The sequence below is a fragment of the Exophiala xenobiotica genome (genome assembly GCF_000835505.1).
Source record: "Exophiala xenobiotica strain CBS 118157 unplaced genomic scaffold supercont1.6, whole genome shotgun sequence".
NCBI classification, from domain to species: Eukaryota; Fungi; Ascomycota; class Eurotiomycetes; order Chaetothyriales; family Herpotrichiellaceae; genus Exophiala; species Exophiala xenobiotica.
In genome coordinates this window covers 1,286,907-1,301,116 of record NW_013562489.1, presented here as the reverse complement: position 1 = coordinate 1,301,116, position 14,210 = coordinate 1,286,907, and the positions used below count along the sequence as shown (strand labels likewise).

The window sequence follows — 14,210 nt, the reverse complement described above, 5'->3', positions numbered from 1 at the left end:
TTTTTGAAGGAAAGAAAAAATCAGCAAATTGGAAGACCAGGTTGTGTGTGGTTGAGAGCAGTGAGGCTACTTAGACGGCGCCAGGCTCGAAGAATGGCAAGTTTGGCCCGAAAACGAGGCAGAACCCGCTGATGCCGCCTGAATAAGTGAGCCACCGCCTACTAACTTAGCCTTAACTGCTGGCTCGGCCCAGGCATGAGGATATGGTCTGAGATGGTCCTTAAACTACCTTACCTTAGCTATGCACCTAGGATTAGGCACACTAGGCCGGCTGGAGGAGCCTAGTAAGCCCTGATTTGCCCACCAAGCAACGGTCCTCGCCTGCGCAAAATGGGACGACATATCCTGCTTTGAGAGCTCTCTCGTTCCGGTGCCATGCAGCAGGTCGTTTTCTCCAGCAAGATGCAAGGAGCAAGGTGTTTGCATGTGTAATTGTGCAGGATGTAGCTGCAGGTGCAGAGAAATGCCAACCATCGTCAAGACTTGATCGTGCAGACTCGCCCACTTGGCGGCGGCGGGCGGGAGCAGGATCGCTAACAAGGCGACGTGGTAGCCACCAATGGCGGCAACGTGCTGAGAGATTGGCGCATTTTGTCCCCGGTTGGTGTCGCTGCGGAATCCAGCAGCCTGCGTCTTCTTCACCTGGCCATCCAACCACCACCAACATGGTACCTGACACACTGGCATCAGACGTGCAGTAGCCCTTTCACATGGCCCTCGACCTTGATCCTAGACCAGACAGAGTCCGAGCAGACTACGCACAAACCCACCGTCACATCCAAACTTGACGAACCCCAGAAATCCATGTCCAACCTCAAACTCCGAACCCACCCAATCCAAACCTCCTCCGACCTCGACGTCGTTCATCACTGCTCTCTTCAGACCTCACATCCTTTCCTAACCTCGCCGCTCCCCAGAGAGCATCATCTTTCTCGAATTCAGATGGGATTCTTGATACCGCCCTCTACACCAGGCTCCTCCTGATTGTCCAGCTAACGTCCGGAACGACCCTTCTTCTCTCGCTATCCAGCCCCTCCACTCAGGCCTCCACCAATCCTGACTGTTTTGAGATTTTTCTCCTCCCCGACTTGATTGACTACTGGACTTCCGGTTTCATACCCGTCCACTCCTTCTCGCTTGGCCGACTTCTGGAGTGAGCAATTGCGTCGCTCTCACTACCGCTGCTGAAAGCATCCATACCTGGTCTTCTCAGCAAGCACGGGAGCTGCCAACACCTGGTCCTCCCACGTCAATCTTGTCCGAAAACAGTCCACCAGCCAGAGACCCATTAGCTTGGCGTCTTTATGTCCCAGATACCCATGATCGACCTCCACCTTCCTCTCCTGACTGTTCGGTTGTCGAACATTTGCGACGGGCCTCGCCCTGAAGGGATCCAGCCAGCCTTTGTCATTCATACGCCATGAGTGATGCCTTTTTAGCTTGACCCCGAGAAGGCCTGCTCAGACCATGGATACCAGATCCACCAGGTATCGCTCCCTCGAGCCGAAGGCGGCTGTGCCATCCCCCAGGAACCGCGAACGTCACAATTCCACTCCTACTACTGATCGACGAAAGAATCAACAGTCTAGACATGCACCTTCATCCAAATCCGGTTTCAACGAGGACTCTGTGACCTCGCCCGACAACAGGACGACCACGCGATACTCGGACCGGCGGCCTGCTAGTGGCCATTCCTCACAACCCAAGCTCACTTCCAAGGTGTGTAGGCCATATACGCCCTGATCTTATTCTATTTCGTCTATCTAGCCTTGCTCTTTGTTTGCGCCTTCATATTGACCCTTCACGCTTCTAGACAAGCCATTCCAGCCTCACACCATCCTTCAAATTCTTGGCTATAGGGTCTCGAAATTGCGGCAAGAGTACATTCATCAAAACAGCCATTGATCAAGAAGGGCCGCGAACTTCCACTCAAGTGACTGTCAAAGATCAATCTTACAACGTCCAATTTATCGAGTTGTTGCTTGACGATGTCGACTTCAGTAGCGAACGAAGGATCGAGTGGCCATCTTCCGTGAACGGTGCACCCTTCCCAGACATCGACGGCGTCTTTTGTCTCTACAGTGTCTCCGATAAGGAGAGCGTCGCCGATGTACCTCCGGCTTTGAGTAGGTGCTACTATATTTTCGACGCAAGGCTTATTTTGGCTGACGTGTCCACAGCTTCTATGACAAACACGGGGTTGCCATGTATGCTTGTGGCCTCCAAAAGCGATACAAAGCAAGAGTCTCGTCAGATCAATCCTCTTTTCCTTGAACAAGTAAAGCGCAATCTTGCCAGCGTAGCTATTGCTGAGGTGTCTTTGAAGACACCTCAGAGTATCAAACTCTGTTTCTTGAATATGTTGAATCGAGTAATCGCCTCTCCTCGTGGTAAGTCCACCTCTTTCACCATTTTCATGTCGCACTTGCCCTGCCTACATTTTATTTCCTGAGCGCTCTTTCCTTACCTTTGGCTTGGTTGTCCTTGAGCGGAGCCGTCTCAGCGTTCGATGTCTCCTTCACTCCATCTCTCCTGCACTATATGTGCACGTCAATCGGTTAACATATTTCCTCAGCTTCCGCACGATCTGGCAAAACCTCACATGCTTCCTCCCAGCCCTTAGTCGATCAGCGGAGGACTTCCAGAGATTCTTCGCCAAAGAAAACTCGGAGTCGAAGTCGCTCAAAAACTCGATTACAGACCTCCAAATCCAAGGAATTGCTTCTTAATTTGTCTATGCGGCCAGCTGTGATTGAATCAGCCGATGAAGATAGTGAGTCGTCTTCTTCGGAAGGTGTGATACCTCGCAGGCGAAAGACTCAACTCCGACTTGACACTACAACGGCGTCGAGGCCTCAGCGTCGCCCAGCAGAACCTCACACGCCAGTATCCTCGGGCGATTGGACGAACACATTGATATCACCCGAACAGACAACAACAGCCATCGTTCCCGAGACGCCAGATTCTTACTACGTCAAGTCGATGCTCCGTCCCGCTTCTCCAGACAATGTCGACAGCAAAGCCTATCAGACTTTTCTCAACATGGATGAAGACTCCAACGATCTTTCTCCGCGTACCGAGGTCGAGCAACTGGGGCCTCCTCTGGGCGTCATGCAAACCAACGATCATACCAGACAGGAGTTAGGTGTCCCGTTCAAGGAGCTCGTGGAAAAGTTGCTAGTACTACCGGCCAACAAGACTGATTCGAAATTCGTTCCCTCATTCCTATGCCTGTATCGAGCATTTGCGACTCCACAGCAGCTCCTCGTCGCCATGATCGACCAATTCGTGGCTATCGAGAAAAGTAACATGGTCCATTTTTCGAAAGTGGCGGAAATGCTTCGCTATCTTCAGGTGCTGGCACAGTGGACCGCCACATATCCGGGCGATTTTGCGCAAGGTCCAGCTCGCGACATTGCTGTCCCTTTTGTGCAGAACATTGAGAAGAGTAAAGTCTTTGCGCCGGCTGCAAGAGAAATAAGCAATAATTTAGACACGCTTGTTCCCGATGAAGATTCTGACTGGGCATACAACGATGCTCCCAAGAAGACTCCGACATCGTCATCAGACTCCCTCCACTCGCTCAATAACGACGGCTCCAAGGCAGGCCGAAGACCTCTACGCGATGATGACGACAGCGAAGACGACAATGACGGGTCTGCACCAGCGTCGAATACTGCTTCCACATCGTCCAGTATGATCAAACCATACAACTCTTCGAGTCAGTCGGCCTCTAACGTGGTGCAATTGGAACACGCCAAGATCCAAGCCGAAAATCTGAAGAGGTCCATCCCTCGTATTCGTCTTAGCAAACTTCAATGGCACCAGTTTATGGAGACACCTGTAGAGGAACTGGCCAGGGAAATTACTCGAATTGATTGGACCATGTATTCTGCCATCAGACCTCGGGATTTCGTCCGGCACGTATCGCTCTCGACAGAGCAGAGGAGACAGTCTAGAGGAGTCGACAACATCAGCGCCATGGTGAAACATTTCAATCATTTAGCATTGTTCGTCTCAGGGGTGATACTACTCCGAGACAAGCCTAAACACCGAGCCAGGGCTCTTGAGAGATTCATGGCTTTGGCTTGGAAAGTCCGCCAGTTGAACAACTACAACTCGCTTGGAGCAATCGTGGCTGGAATCACAGGACACGAAATCGCTCGGCTGAATGCAACGAGGGAGCTGGTGCCAGCTGATGTCCAGAAGCAATTCCTCAGGTTGACCATTCTCATGGGCTTGTCGAGGTCACACGCTGCGTATCGAATGGCGTGGGAAAACTCCTTTGCAGAACGCATCCCGTTTTTACCCCTCATCCGACAAGATCTTACAATGGCTGCTACCGCGAATCCGACGTTTGTCGGTTCCAACATCAATTGGAAGAAGTTCGAAATCATGGGAGAAGTGATCGTCGGAATTCAAAAGAGTCTCGAAAATCCGTACAGTTTCCCGCCTCGTACGGTTCGAAGTGAAGATACGGTCAAGTTAGTGCTGGAGACCAAGATTCTGGAAGAATCAGAGGTAAGCAAATCACGATCCTCCGCTTCCGTGCAACCTAACACATGAATACAGGACTCGGCAGATCCTCGAAGCGAATTATACGATCGCAGTGTGCAGGTTGAACCGCAACAAAGTGGGGCGGATCCCAAGAAAAAATTCGAATGGCTGCGGCGTTGATGATTAACAAGGTCACCGTTTCAGACACGTCTTTGCGACGTTGACGACCGAATCTCAAATTTCAGCAGGTCAAAGGGGAGGCGGTCGGAAATTACCATCTCAAAAGAGGCGAAAAGCGTTTGCCTTTACGGCGATAGAGAAAAGCGGTTTCGAAATGTCAAATAAGTATGCGGTCTCACGACCTTGAAACCGGGACATACTACGCTATTACGAGTTATGACAAACAATATTGATGACGAGGAAATTCCCAGACGAAGTTTGCGATCTGGTATCAAAAGAACAACTGGAAGATGCTTTTGTTTTCATAGGGACTTCTGGCGGGCCTTTGCATGGGTTGGGTGCAAATATAAAGGTGTTCAAGGAGTTTATCGCTGCAGAACACTGCAAGACAAAGACTTCGATTCGTCCGTGAGTTGAAGTGAGACTCGTTGAGATTTGGACTCGAACTTCCTCTGCTTCGACGGTACTGGGGCTGGGTAGCAGTATGTGGAGCCAAATCTGCACCGCATGTCTTAACTTCGTCTACATGAATATGTCGCTACTGAAGGCATTAATTCCAGTTTACCTCGCTATCATTGGGGTACAGCAGACATGAATGTATGTACATGCGGTCATCTTCATGGTATATGCATATTCCTTAGTACTTTAAAGCCTAAAACCACACAGCACAACAAACCATTCAGCCCGGTAAATGCAACCCTTGCCAGTAAACCGATCGTCGCGACAATTATGTGTTAAACATGCTCCCTCACCACTTCAAACGTAACGGCTCAGTACTCCGTATCTCCCACTCGAATTCCGAATATGGGGCTGCATCAACAAGACAAAAAGGAAAACTCGTCCGACGGGACCATCACTCTCTGTAGACCTCACCTGCTCCATCAAAAATCCTACCGATTTCCCGAGCTCCGCCAGACAGACACCCCCGACGCTTGGCTGACCTTGTGATCGCGGACCATACTCACATGTCACTCAACCCTTGGTCCTTGCCCTTGTCTTTCTCCTTGTCGTTTCCCTTCCAGTCCTGCCAGTCCTGCCAGTCCTGGGAGGTCTTCGATGTAGCCGCGAGTCACGCCTTGGTGCCGTCCTTGCCTGCCGCCTCTTTCAGCATCATCCTCTTCTCATTGTGGCTCGCTTTGCCATTGACACCTTCGTCGGGCATCTTGACCATCCACGAGGGAGGCGCAATGCCCGTCTGGTCGTGGATCGTGCTCAACAGCGGAGGTAGCGATTGCATGATATTTTTGATCGGCATGATGCCCTCGGCACCTCCCATAGCGCCGGCACCGGCACCGACACCGGCGCCGTCTGTGTTCCAGACCGTGATCTTGGGTTGCAAGCCTTGGATGGCTTTGGCATTGGCCAGGGCGAGCTTCTCATAGGTGTTCTCCTTGATCATCATGTACGTCAAGAGACCCTGTGGCCCGCCAAAGGAATCTGCCAGAGCCTTGTACGCTTGGGCCTGGGCCTGTGTGGCCTCTGCTTCGCGCATTCTGGCATGGTAGTTGGCGTCTGCCTCCTTCATCTGCCGCTCGACGTTTGCTTGGATCTGGCGCTGCTGCTTGAACAATTGTGCATCGGCATCTTGCTTTTCCGCGTACGCTTTGGCGTCGGCCTTCTTGCTGTCGCGGTAGAAGTTGGCGTCCGCTTCGCGCTCGGCCGTTTCCTTTGCGATCTGTGCGCGCACGAGGTCCTTGGCTCTTAGCCGCTCCAATTCCGTCGCGGCTTTCTTGGTCTCGACATCCCTCTGCAACTCCGCGTCGCGAGACTCGGCGGCGCGTTGAGCTTTGATTTGCGCCATGCGTATGCCCATTTCCAGCTCGGTTTGACGATTCGTCAACTCGGCGTCAGCCTGGGCCTTGTCGGCTTTGCGCTTGGTCTCGAGCACGGCAGTCTCGGCCTCGATCTTGGAGATTTCTTGCTTCGTGTGGCCGCGCTTCCCGGCCTCGCCGATTTCGCCTCGCATGCGGGCTTCCGCGACGTCGATGCGCGCTTGGTTCGAGGCGCCCTCATGCGCTTTTCGCGAGAGAAAGGCGAAGTATTCTGATCCGGGGGTGTCTTGCAGCTCCTTGACGTTGGCGTTGTAGATGCAGAGGCCGAATTGATCGAGTTCTTTCTGCACATTTTCGATGACCTGGGAACGTCAGGCGGCATAAATGGGGAGGAGAGAAAGAGCTTTTAGAAATATAACATACTTTCTGTTTGAAGACTTGCCGTTCCTTGAAAATCTCCTCCATGGTCATGCTCGAGACGATGACTCGGGTCTCACCTTCGATGATGCCCTTGACGATGTCCTGGACATGGCTTCGCTGAGTTGGCACGATAGCAGTGCCTGGCTTTGATGAGTTTGTCGAGGTGCCATCCGGGTTGCCGCTGAGGAGGAGTGCATATTTCTTGAGTGCGTCGGGCTTGTTGTCAGGGCCGATGGTGAAGACGGCAGGTAGAGCAAACTGCAGTTTCTCGATGGTCATCGCCTGTAGGTTGAGAGAGAAGTCGAAAGGAGAGACTGAAATACGTGCGACCCGTTGCCATGGATAGACAAAGGCTTTCTTGACGATACGGACATCATCGATGTTGGCGCCCGTAACAACGAGGTACTCGTTGGCGTTGGAAATGTGGTACCACATGTTCGGCATGCCCCTGGATATTCAAAGTGTGCTTGTATGATGTGAGTAGCGAGGGTAGTCGATTGCAAGAGCCTGACTGTGACTGATATGAAGAAGACAAGGAAGCCGATAGGTATAAGAGATGGTTACACAGCAGGCCTGGTGCTGCAGTTCTGATTTGCAAGACGAGAGAGCAAGAAGCATGTACACATAGAGGAGGGGACAAATCATAAATAACTCACACCGCACGCTGGAGAGTGAGTGTTGATCGCGGACCTCACCTCGAGGACCACGGTTCGTTTCCATGCCCATCCCTGTGACTCAAACGAAGGTGAGCCTATGGCACGGCCACATGAAGATGCCTTGATGGAGCCGGTGGAGGGGCAGTATCGTGCTACCATAGTAAACACAGGCGCTGGAGTGCTAGCATGGAAAGGTCCTCTCGGCTTGATGGACTCAAGATGTCCTAGGCATCCTGCAGCGGAGCCCCGGAAGGGCGGGCCATCATGGGCTCACTAGGCCCAACACCAGGTACCTTGGCAAGGCAGAAATGCATCGATACCATTGTTCTGGAAGGTTACCTAGAGTGTTGAAACCATCAGATGATCAGACAATTCGGAGTTGCTTCTGTTGATACCACAGGAGAAGTACGAATACGTCATGCAGAGTGATTATCTTTCGGCATGTCGTTGCCGATACTTTATACCAAGCACAAAGTATGTGGTAGTATCCGAATAGCGGATGTTTTGGAACGGATTGGGTGGCGGAGCACCGCTAGACAAGGCCAGGCAACCTCTAAGAACTGCGCAATCATTCACGAACCATTAGCACACGGTCGGGGCTGACAGGCCTCTCCTAGATATGCTAGACACATCGAGATCAGTAGAGCGCGATGGCTGGACCGTGCGACCACGGGGTACAAGGGCGGAAGGTCAAGTCGTAGGTAAAGCTCGGGACTTCAACGTTGAGTCTTGGGACGTTGAATCTTGTCTAACCAACCGCGTCGTGGAAAAGCTCAATGGTAAAGGACAACCGCATATTCGACGCTGTAAGGAGAACGAGAAGCTGCAGCTGGACGCGTTTGTGTTGCCAGAGCGCACAGAATGAGGGCCATTTGGTAGAATTGCACAGCTGTTTCCTGTAAAGACTAAAGCGGCGTCGGATGCTGCCCTTTGGATCGTGACTGGCTTTGACGGTGTCTAACCAAACCAAACCAAACCGTAAAGCGGCAATGCCTTTCCTCGGCACAGCCAAAAGTCAGCCTTGCACTGCCACCCGGGTCCGTCTATCCTTCTCACCCCTCTCTACTCTGCGTGACAGGACATACACGGAGTACCCACCTCTCGCGATCAAGCGTATTCCAGATTTCATCAACTGACCATCATTCGGCCCGGAGTCTTTCGCTGTAAGTTGCACATCGGCCATGTGATGTACGGCACGATGTCTTGATCCCACTTCAGTCTATGTTATCGGCCCCTCTCTCCGAGCCACTTCCTTCAACAAAAGTCGGTAGATCCATCCCAGCGACAAGCTCATGTGATTTTGGCCATTTGGCGCCCAACTCACGGAGAGCCTGAAAGTCAAGAGTCCACTAACTTGCGCCCAAGAAATGTGCGCCGGGGATCTGAGCGACCTTTTGAGCAAACGGTGGGCGTAACTCTATTGGGTCCGATCCACCCAGATCTTTACACCGGTCAGGATCTTGTCAGCCGTCAGTTGGGCATTAGAAAGCCCGCGCCCTTCATTGTGCGGCTGCCACAGCAAACAGACAACGTCTTGAAGGAGCAGCCGATCAAGCCCCCAGTAGCCGCATTTTGTGGCAGAGAGTCATTAGGCGAGCCGAAGCTGGGCGCTCCTACCTCGTGGTCTTGTCCCGACTTGACAACCTTCACTAACCATTGCTACTCGTATCCTTCGCTCCCTGTCCATCAAACCACAAGGGTTTGGATCTGCTGTGTAACCTCCGAGCTTAGTCCTTGTCCAGTGCAAGATTCCTCCTCATTGCTGAAGTTCCGGCACAATCCAACAAGGGCAGATGGAAGGAAAGGGCACGTACCGGTGGGAAGATTTTGGAACGCCCAACGAGCGGATCCCAACTTATGAAGAGTCTATGGCTACTGCGCCAGTATCGACGTCGACATCGAAACCGTGGCAGAATTCTAGCAGTTCCGGGCCTTCCATTATACGGCAAGAACGCACGCGACGGGTTCGGCATCTCATCACCAACTCCATAACTCCAACCTTCACTTTCCATCTCGCGAACGGTTGCTCTCATCTGAGCATCATTATTCTACCATCCGAGTCTCTGCGGAACAGCAAAGCCTTGACGGAGCAGAATATAGTGACTCCAAGTCCGCAATCCCAGGAGACACGGACTCTCCTTGCTTTGAATGGAGAGGAAAACCGCGCTTCCTTTTGGATGCAGGGTGCTGTGGTCCAGGAGTTGGACTGTCTACTTCGACGAGAGCTCTCTGACGAAGCAGCCACTGCTGTCACTTCCAATCCAGATTCGCGTCCTGAGGCACAACCACTACACGCCACTGAACTTCCACCACGACCGAAGTCCAAATGGTGGCTAAAGCGTGCGTTTGTCCTTCCAGGGCCTGACCATGACCCAACCGGCGAGACGGGAAAATGGAATCTGGGCTGGCGAACTCCTGAAACTCTTGGTGCTCCGAACATAGGGCCTGGATGTGAGTCGTCCTCTTGGAAACCTCGAGCACGAACAAAGGAACTCCAACCAGACGAGATGGCAATCAGCACCACTTTACAGCCCGTAAGCTTCCGGACTGAGAGTGAGATGGGCCTCTTAGAGACCACCACTGTGAAGTGTATTTGGGTAGAGATCGAGATTGGCATCTAATCCAACAAACTCCTCGTTTGCTCAGTCGATAGGTCCTGCATACATCTGTGCTGGTCCAGTGATCTTCAGTGAACTCTCAACGCCATTCATTCATGAAGGAACAACCCCCCTATATGTGCGCTCTAGATTTACAAGCCATTTTCCAGCCACTCCTGCCCACAGACTTGATATGACGAGCCAGACACTACCCATCATTTCATAAGCACTCATCCGTTATAGTAGCCATCTAGATCTTTGCCTGCAACTCAGTTGTCGACGCTAGCGCAAGTCATGGAACAAAAACCGTCCTATCCCTCTTCGCTGCCCACGCATCAGCCGCATCCTCCAGCTTCCGCACCTTCAGATCCATCTTGGGCAAGCCAGCCACCGCAGCCAGCAGACCGGGCAGCTCTTTCCCAAAATGCGGCAAAGACCAGGCTCCAGGTCCGGCGCCGCGCATCGTGATATTCTTCGACCGCAGGACGGCGCCAGGCAGAGAAATATCCAGTCCCGCAACCGACCCAATCTGGACATACTGTATCGGGACCTTCGAATTGACAGCGTTGAAAAGCGCGGGCACCACTGGACCATAGAGATAATCCAGAATGACATCGACATCCCCCAGGACCGAGAAGTCGGTCTCGGCAGGCTTATCCGCCAGCACGACGACCTGGTCGAGATTCAGTGAAGACATGTCCTTCGCATTTCGCGCCACGCATATGACCTTGCCGGCGCCCTTGCCGCGGACAAATTCGACGGCGACTTTGCCCGAGATCGCCGTCACACCGACAATGACGACGGTGAAGTTCGCAGGCAGGTTGTCGACTCTTGCGGCGAGCGCCATCCACGAACTCATACCCGGATTGACCAGGCCGGCGATTTGGACGGGGTCGGCGCCGTCAGGGACGGGGACGATAGCTACTTTCGGGACTGTAATGTACTCTGCGAAACCGCCGCCCGTGGCAATGCTGCTGAAATAGACGGTCTGTCCTTCGGGCGTGGTGCCTACACCGTCGGCACCGGGGACGTATGGTAGACCGGCGCTTTTACTGCTGTAGTGCTGGCCGGCCGCCTGGGAGCGGATGAGTTGGTGAAGACCGGAGGCCAGGATTTTGATGGTGACCTTGTCGAAGTCCGAGGTCGTTGGGTGCGGATGGTCGGAGGTGAACTCTGGAGGCGAATCCCAGGACTTTACGACGATGGCGCGCATGGTGGAGAGTGCCTTGGGTGTATCGAGGTATAGCTAAATTGGTGGATTGGTTGTTGTCTGGGCTGGAAATGGAGACGGGCAAGGGCAGGGGCAGCTGATGTTGGATGGCTTATATCCTCCGTATTTCAACACTCTCTTTGTGGTTGTGAGATTCGTCCGGGCAGTGAGCAACTGGGGGAGTAGAAGGGACGGCGAGCACTACCTTGTTAGACCCTAATATATATGGCCGGGACTGTGCTTTGGATCCCGAGCCTGAACATCCAAGACTGGCTGCAGACAACCCCGGTGGTGGCTACAAATGGATAACGCATGTTAATACTATTAGTATGGGCTTTGATGGCAGCCAGGAGCCTTTGTCAGCACACAATCCTCCGTTGTCCCAGTTCAATCTCGAGCCATCACACAACCCGTTGAGTTGAGTAAGACAACGGCTGTTGAATAACCCGCATGTGCAGCCAGCCGTTGGGTCATGGGTCATGGGTCATTCGCTGTTGCATTAGCCTCATGAGCGGGAGGTTTCTTAGGATAAGCAAACCAAGGAGTAAAAGAAACACAAAGATGCATTTTGAGGGCTTCATTCCCACTTTCAACCACGTGACGGGTAACGCGTTGCCCGCAGTTGAGATGCTAAAAGTTCCGACGTCACATCTCTCGGTCGAGACGAGACCGAAGTCATTGTCGAGGGTAAACAAGTGACCGTCGGCTACTCTGTGAATCTCAGTCAGACATTACAGTAAAGAAGCTACGTGAGACCCACCGTGGTTATTCGTCTCGAGGCAACGAATACAATCCGCAAAGTCAGTTAAAACACAGCCTCGAAGATAAGATTGACCATGGCACCATCTCAGCTGCAAGTCGCCATCTCCTCGTTGAAGCGCCTGCTCAAGGAAGAAGCTTCGTACTACAAGGAGCAAGAGCACCAGGAGACTCGCATAGCCAAGCTGGAGAAGGACGAGACTGACGAGGATGGGAACCGCGAGTTCACGCTGAAGCAAGAGGTCCGTCAATCATTCTTTACACACAATGGCATTCCTTTCTGCTTTACGGGTTTAATGTTTTATACTGATAACCAGAAACGTAGCGTCAAGCCTTGGAAGAAACCAAGAAAGTCATTCCTACTCTGCGTGAGCGCATCACCAGCGCCAGAGAGAAACTGGAGAATATGCTGGTATGTCGACTTCCTCAATCCAATTCCTCCCGTTGGTGCCCCTAGAACAGATCTGATTGCAACCACAGGATATGGCAGGCAATGACGAGGAACGAAACGCTGCCGTGGAAGTCTTGAAGACGGCCAAGGAGCAGCAAAAGGACGATCCCATTTCCGGGGTGTCGACGTAAAAGTCGCGAGAACCAACGGACCGTATTGATGTCTTCATATACAAAATAAAATACCAAGGAGCGATGACCCTCGAAAGAGTTTGCAGCAAAGCTTTCACAGAGCAATCGTTTGCTGTTGCCAACGGGAGCGGTTTCTCCTTCTGCGAATGTCTGAGGGTGCGAACGTACCCGCAGATGTGGCTCAAATAGCCAGCCATACTCGCTTCCGGCAAGATTTCAACCCTACCTGTATTTTGCAGGTTGAAAATGTATCATCAAAATTCAGCCTGGCATACACACCGATCCATATCATAGAATACCTCCCCTGTGCAGACCGCTCTTGCAATGACAGCCAGCTCGTGTTCACCGGCCCCGACCGCATGACGAGTCATCTTCTCCTGCAGGGCTTGAAGTCGCCAGTTCAAGTCGTGTCCATGTCATCGCCCGCTTTCTCTCCACCAGCGTTAGACACGCCCTCTCCTTTGCCTTCGTCTGCAGGCCCAGCATCCATATCAACATCCTCATCAGCCGCCTTGGGCGTCCTCCCAGACCCCTCTGGCAGTGTCGTCGGTGTCATGGCGTTACTTCCACGTAGATCCATCATCGGCGTCGGCGCATCACCGGGGCGTGGTGTGCCCGCATTGGACAAGCCATCCCTCCCTCTGCCCACGCCCAGCATATCCTCATCATCTGCCTCGCCATCATGCTCACCATCGCGCCCATTCTCGTGCTCGGCACCATCCTCGTCCTTTTCCGGCTCCTTCTCATCTCTAATCACCCTTCGTAATATCATTCCCTCGCTGACAATCTTCTCAAATTGCTCCCTCCTCTCGAGCCAAGCCTGCGTATGCTCCTGCGCCTCGCGCTCCAGCTCCTCGATCTCAGCCTTCAGCTTCTCAGTATTGACATGTTGCTCGTCCCGCGGCTTCAACGCTGCATTCTTCGTAATCTTATCCGCAATAACATCATACGTCTTTCGAATCGCCAATGTCTTTTGCGCTTCATTCAGCTGTACACGCAGATTCGCGGTGTTTTCCCTGACCTCGGCTGCGGTTCTTTCTATCTTTGCCTTTTCCGCCACGTAACGCTCTCTTTCGCGCTCGTTAGCCGCTCGGAGAAACTGAATGCGGGCAATACTGCTTTCGAACGCGGCGAAGTCGAGGATGACATCTTCGCGGAACCGTTGTATGTCCTTCAGCGCTTGTTCATGCTGAGCTGCTGTGTCTACCTCGGATTTTTCAGCAGTATCATCTGTTTCGTCATTCTTCGAGAGGAAGGCATTGATAGGTGTCGTGGGCGCAAGAAGTCTCTTGGTAAGACGTCTGAATGGGCGCTCTTCGATTCCTAGGAGTCTCGTGGCATGTAGCTTGTCTGCATTTGTGTGAGCTCTTGAACAAATTAAAGCCTGTAGCTTTACATACCTTCTTCTGCTTGGTCTAGCAGCGTGAATGTAGCCATTGTTGTGTGTTGTCGTCAGTACGAGCTTTTGAATAGTTGTGAACAAAAGAACTGCAGGAATTCGCGGAATACATGGCCAAATCCGGCGCCAGGACAAGGC

The 14,210-nt window shown here is 52.5% G+C and overlaps 6 protein-coding genes across 6 annotated transcripts; 3 read left to right on the top strand and 3 right to left on the bottom strand.

Moving 5' to 3' along the window:
- The first annotated feature begins 766 nt into the window (after nucleotides 1-766).
- On the top strand, nucleotides 767-5,268 carry PV05_09782 (uncharacterized protein). Its single transcript, XM_013456153.1, has 5 exons — nucleotides 767-1,719; nucleotides 1,814-2,126; nucleotides 2,181-2,390; nucleotides 2,576-4,521; nucleotides 4,573-5,268. The coding sequence occupies exons 1-5, from the start codon at nucleotides 1,468-1,470 to the stop codon at nucleotides 4,675-4,677; spliced, it is 2,826 nt and encodes a 941-aa protein (XP_013311607.1). The 5' UTR covers nucleotides 767-1,467; the 3' UTR covers nucleotides 4,678-5,268.
- On the bottom strand, nucleotides 5,200-7,523 carry PV05_09781 (uncharacterized protein). Its single transcript, XM_013456152.1, has 2 exons — nucleotides 6,873-7,523; nucleotides 5,200-6,811 (listed from the first exon to the last, which is right to left on the bottom strand). The coding sequence occupies exons 1-2, from the start codon at nucleotides 7,311-7,313 to the stop codon at nucleotides 5,747-5,749; spliced, it is 1,506 nt and encodes a 501-aa protein (XP_013311606.1). The 5' UTR covers nucleotides 7,314-7,523; the 3' UTR covers nucleotides 5,200-5,746.
- A 1,230-nt stretch (nucleotides 7,524-8,753) lies between these two features.
- Nucleotides 8,754-10,179, top strand: PV05_09780 (uncharacterized protein). The gene has a single exon (XM_013456151.1). It carries the CDS (start codon nucleotides 9,319-9,321, stop codon nucleotides 10,144-10,146), a length of 828 nt encoding a protein of 275 aa, XP_013311605.1. The 5' UTR covers nucleotides 8,754-9,318; the 3' UTR covers nucleotides 10,147-10,179.
- Nucleotides 10,180-10,201: 22 nt separating this feature from the next.
- Nucleotides 10,202-11,815, bottom strand: PV05_09779 (uncharacterized protein). Its single transcript, XM_013456150.1, has one exon. The coding sequence runs from the start codon at nucleotides 11,333-11,335 to the stop codon at nucleotides 10,415-10,417; it is 921 nt and encodes a 306-aa protein (XP_013311604.1). The 5' UTR covers nucleotides 11,336-11,815; the 3' UTR covers nucleotides 10,202-10,414.
- Nucleotides 11,816-12,005: 190 nt separating this feature from the next.
- Nucleotides 12,006-12,899, top strand: PV05_09778 (uncharacterized protein). Its single transcript, XM_013456149.1, has 3 exons — nucleotides 12,006-12,333; nucleotides 12,417-12,503; nucleotides 12,572-12,899. Exons 1-3 carry the CDS (start codon nucleotides 12,169-12,171, stop codon nucleotides 12,671-12,673), a joined length of 354 nt encoding a protein of 117 aa, XP_013311603.1. The 5' UTR covers nucleotides 12,006-12,168; the 3' UTR covers nucleotides 12,674-12,899.
- Nucleotides 12,653-14,139, bottom strand: PV05_09777 (uncharacterized protein). Its single transcript, XM_013456148.1, has 2 exons — nucleotides 14,074-14,139; nucleotides 12,653-14,023 (listed from the first exon to the last, which is right to left on the bottom strand). Exons 1-2 carry the CDS (start codon nucleotides 14,108-14,110, stop codon nucleotides 13,074-13,076), a joined length of 987 nt encoding a protein of 328 aa, XP_013311602.1. The 5' UTR covers nucleotides 14,111-14,139; the 3' UTR covers nucleotides 12,653-13,073.
- Nucleotides 14,140-14,210: the final 71 nt, after the last annotated feature.

Bases quoted from the DNA above. Each gene is read 5' to 3' on its own strand.
- PV05_09782 (XM_013456153.1), top strand. From the start codon at position 1,468: ATGGATACCAGATCCACCAGGTATCGCTCCCTCGAGCCGAAGGCGGCT. The intron at 2,127-2,180 runs GTAGGTGCTACT...ACGTGTCCACAG, and splicing joins CGATGTACCTCCGGCTTTGA to CTTCTATGACAAACACGGGG. The intron at 4,522-4,572 runs GTAAGCAAATCA...ACATGAATACAG, and splicing joins AGATTCTGGAAGAATCAGAG to GACTCGGCAGATCCTCGAAG.
- PV05_09781 (XM_013456152.1), bottom strand. From the start codon at position 7,313: ATGCCGAACATGTGGTACCACATTTCCAACGCCAACGAGTACCTCGTT. The intron at 6,812-6,872 runs GTATGTTATATT...TGACGTTCCCAG, and splicing joins GGCAAGTCTTCAAACAGAAA to GTCATCGAAAATGTGCAGAA.
- PV05_09780 (XM_013456151.1), top strand. From the start codon at position 9,319: ATGGAAGGAAAGGGCACGTACCGGTGGGAAGATTTTGGAACGCCCAAC.
- PV05_09779 (XM_013456150.1), bottom strand. From the start codon at position 11,335: ATGCGCGCCATCGTCGTAAAGTCCTGGGATTCGCCTCCAGAGTTCACC.
- PV05_09778 (XM_013456149.1), top strand. From the start codon at position 12,169: ATGGCACCATCTCAGCTGCAAGTCGCCATCTCCTCGTTGAAGCGCCTG. The intron at 12,334-12,416 runs GTCCGTCAATCA...CCAGAAACGTAG, and splicing joins AGTTCACGCTGAAGCAAGAG to CGTCAAGCCTTGGAAGAAAC. The intron at 12,504-12,571 runs GTATGTCGACTT...TTGCAACCACAG, and splicing joins AGAAACTGGAGAATATGCTG to GATATGGCAGGCAATGACGA.
- PV05_09777 (XM_013456148.1), bottom strand. From the start codon at position 14,110: ATGGCTACATTCACGCTGCTAGACCAAGCAGAAGAAG. The intron at 14,024-14,073 runs GTATGTAAAGCT...ACACAAATGCAG, and splicing joins GCTAGACCAAGCAGAAGAAG to ACAAGCTACATGCCACGAGA.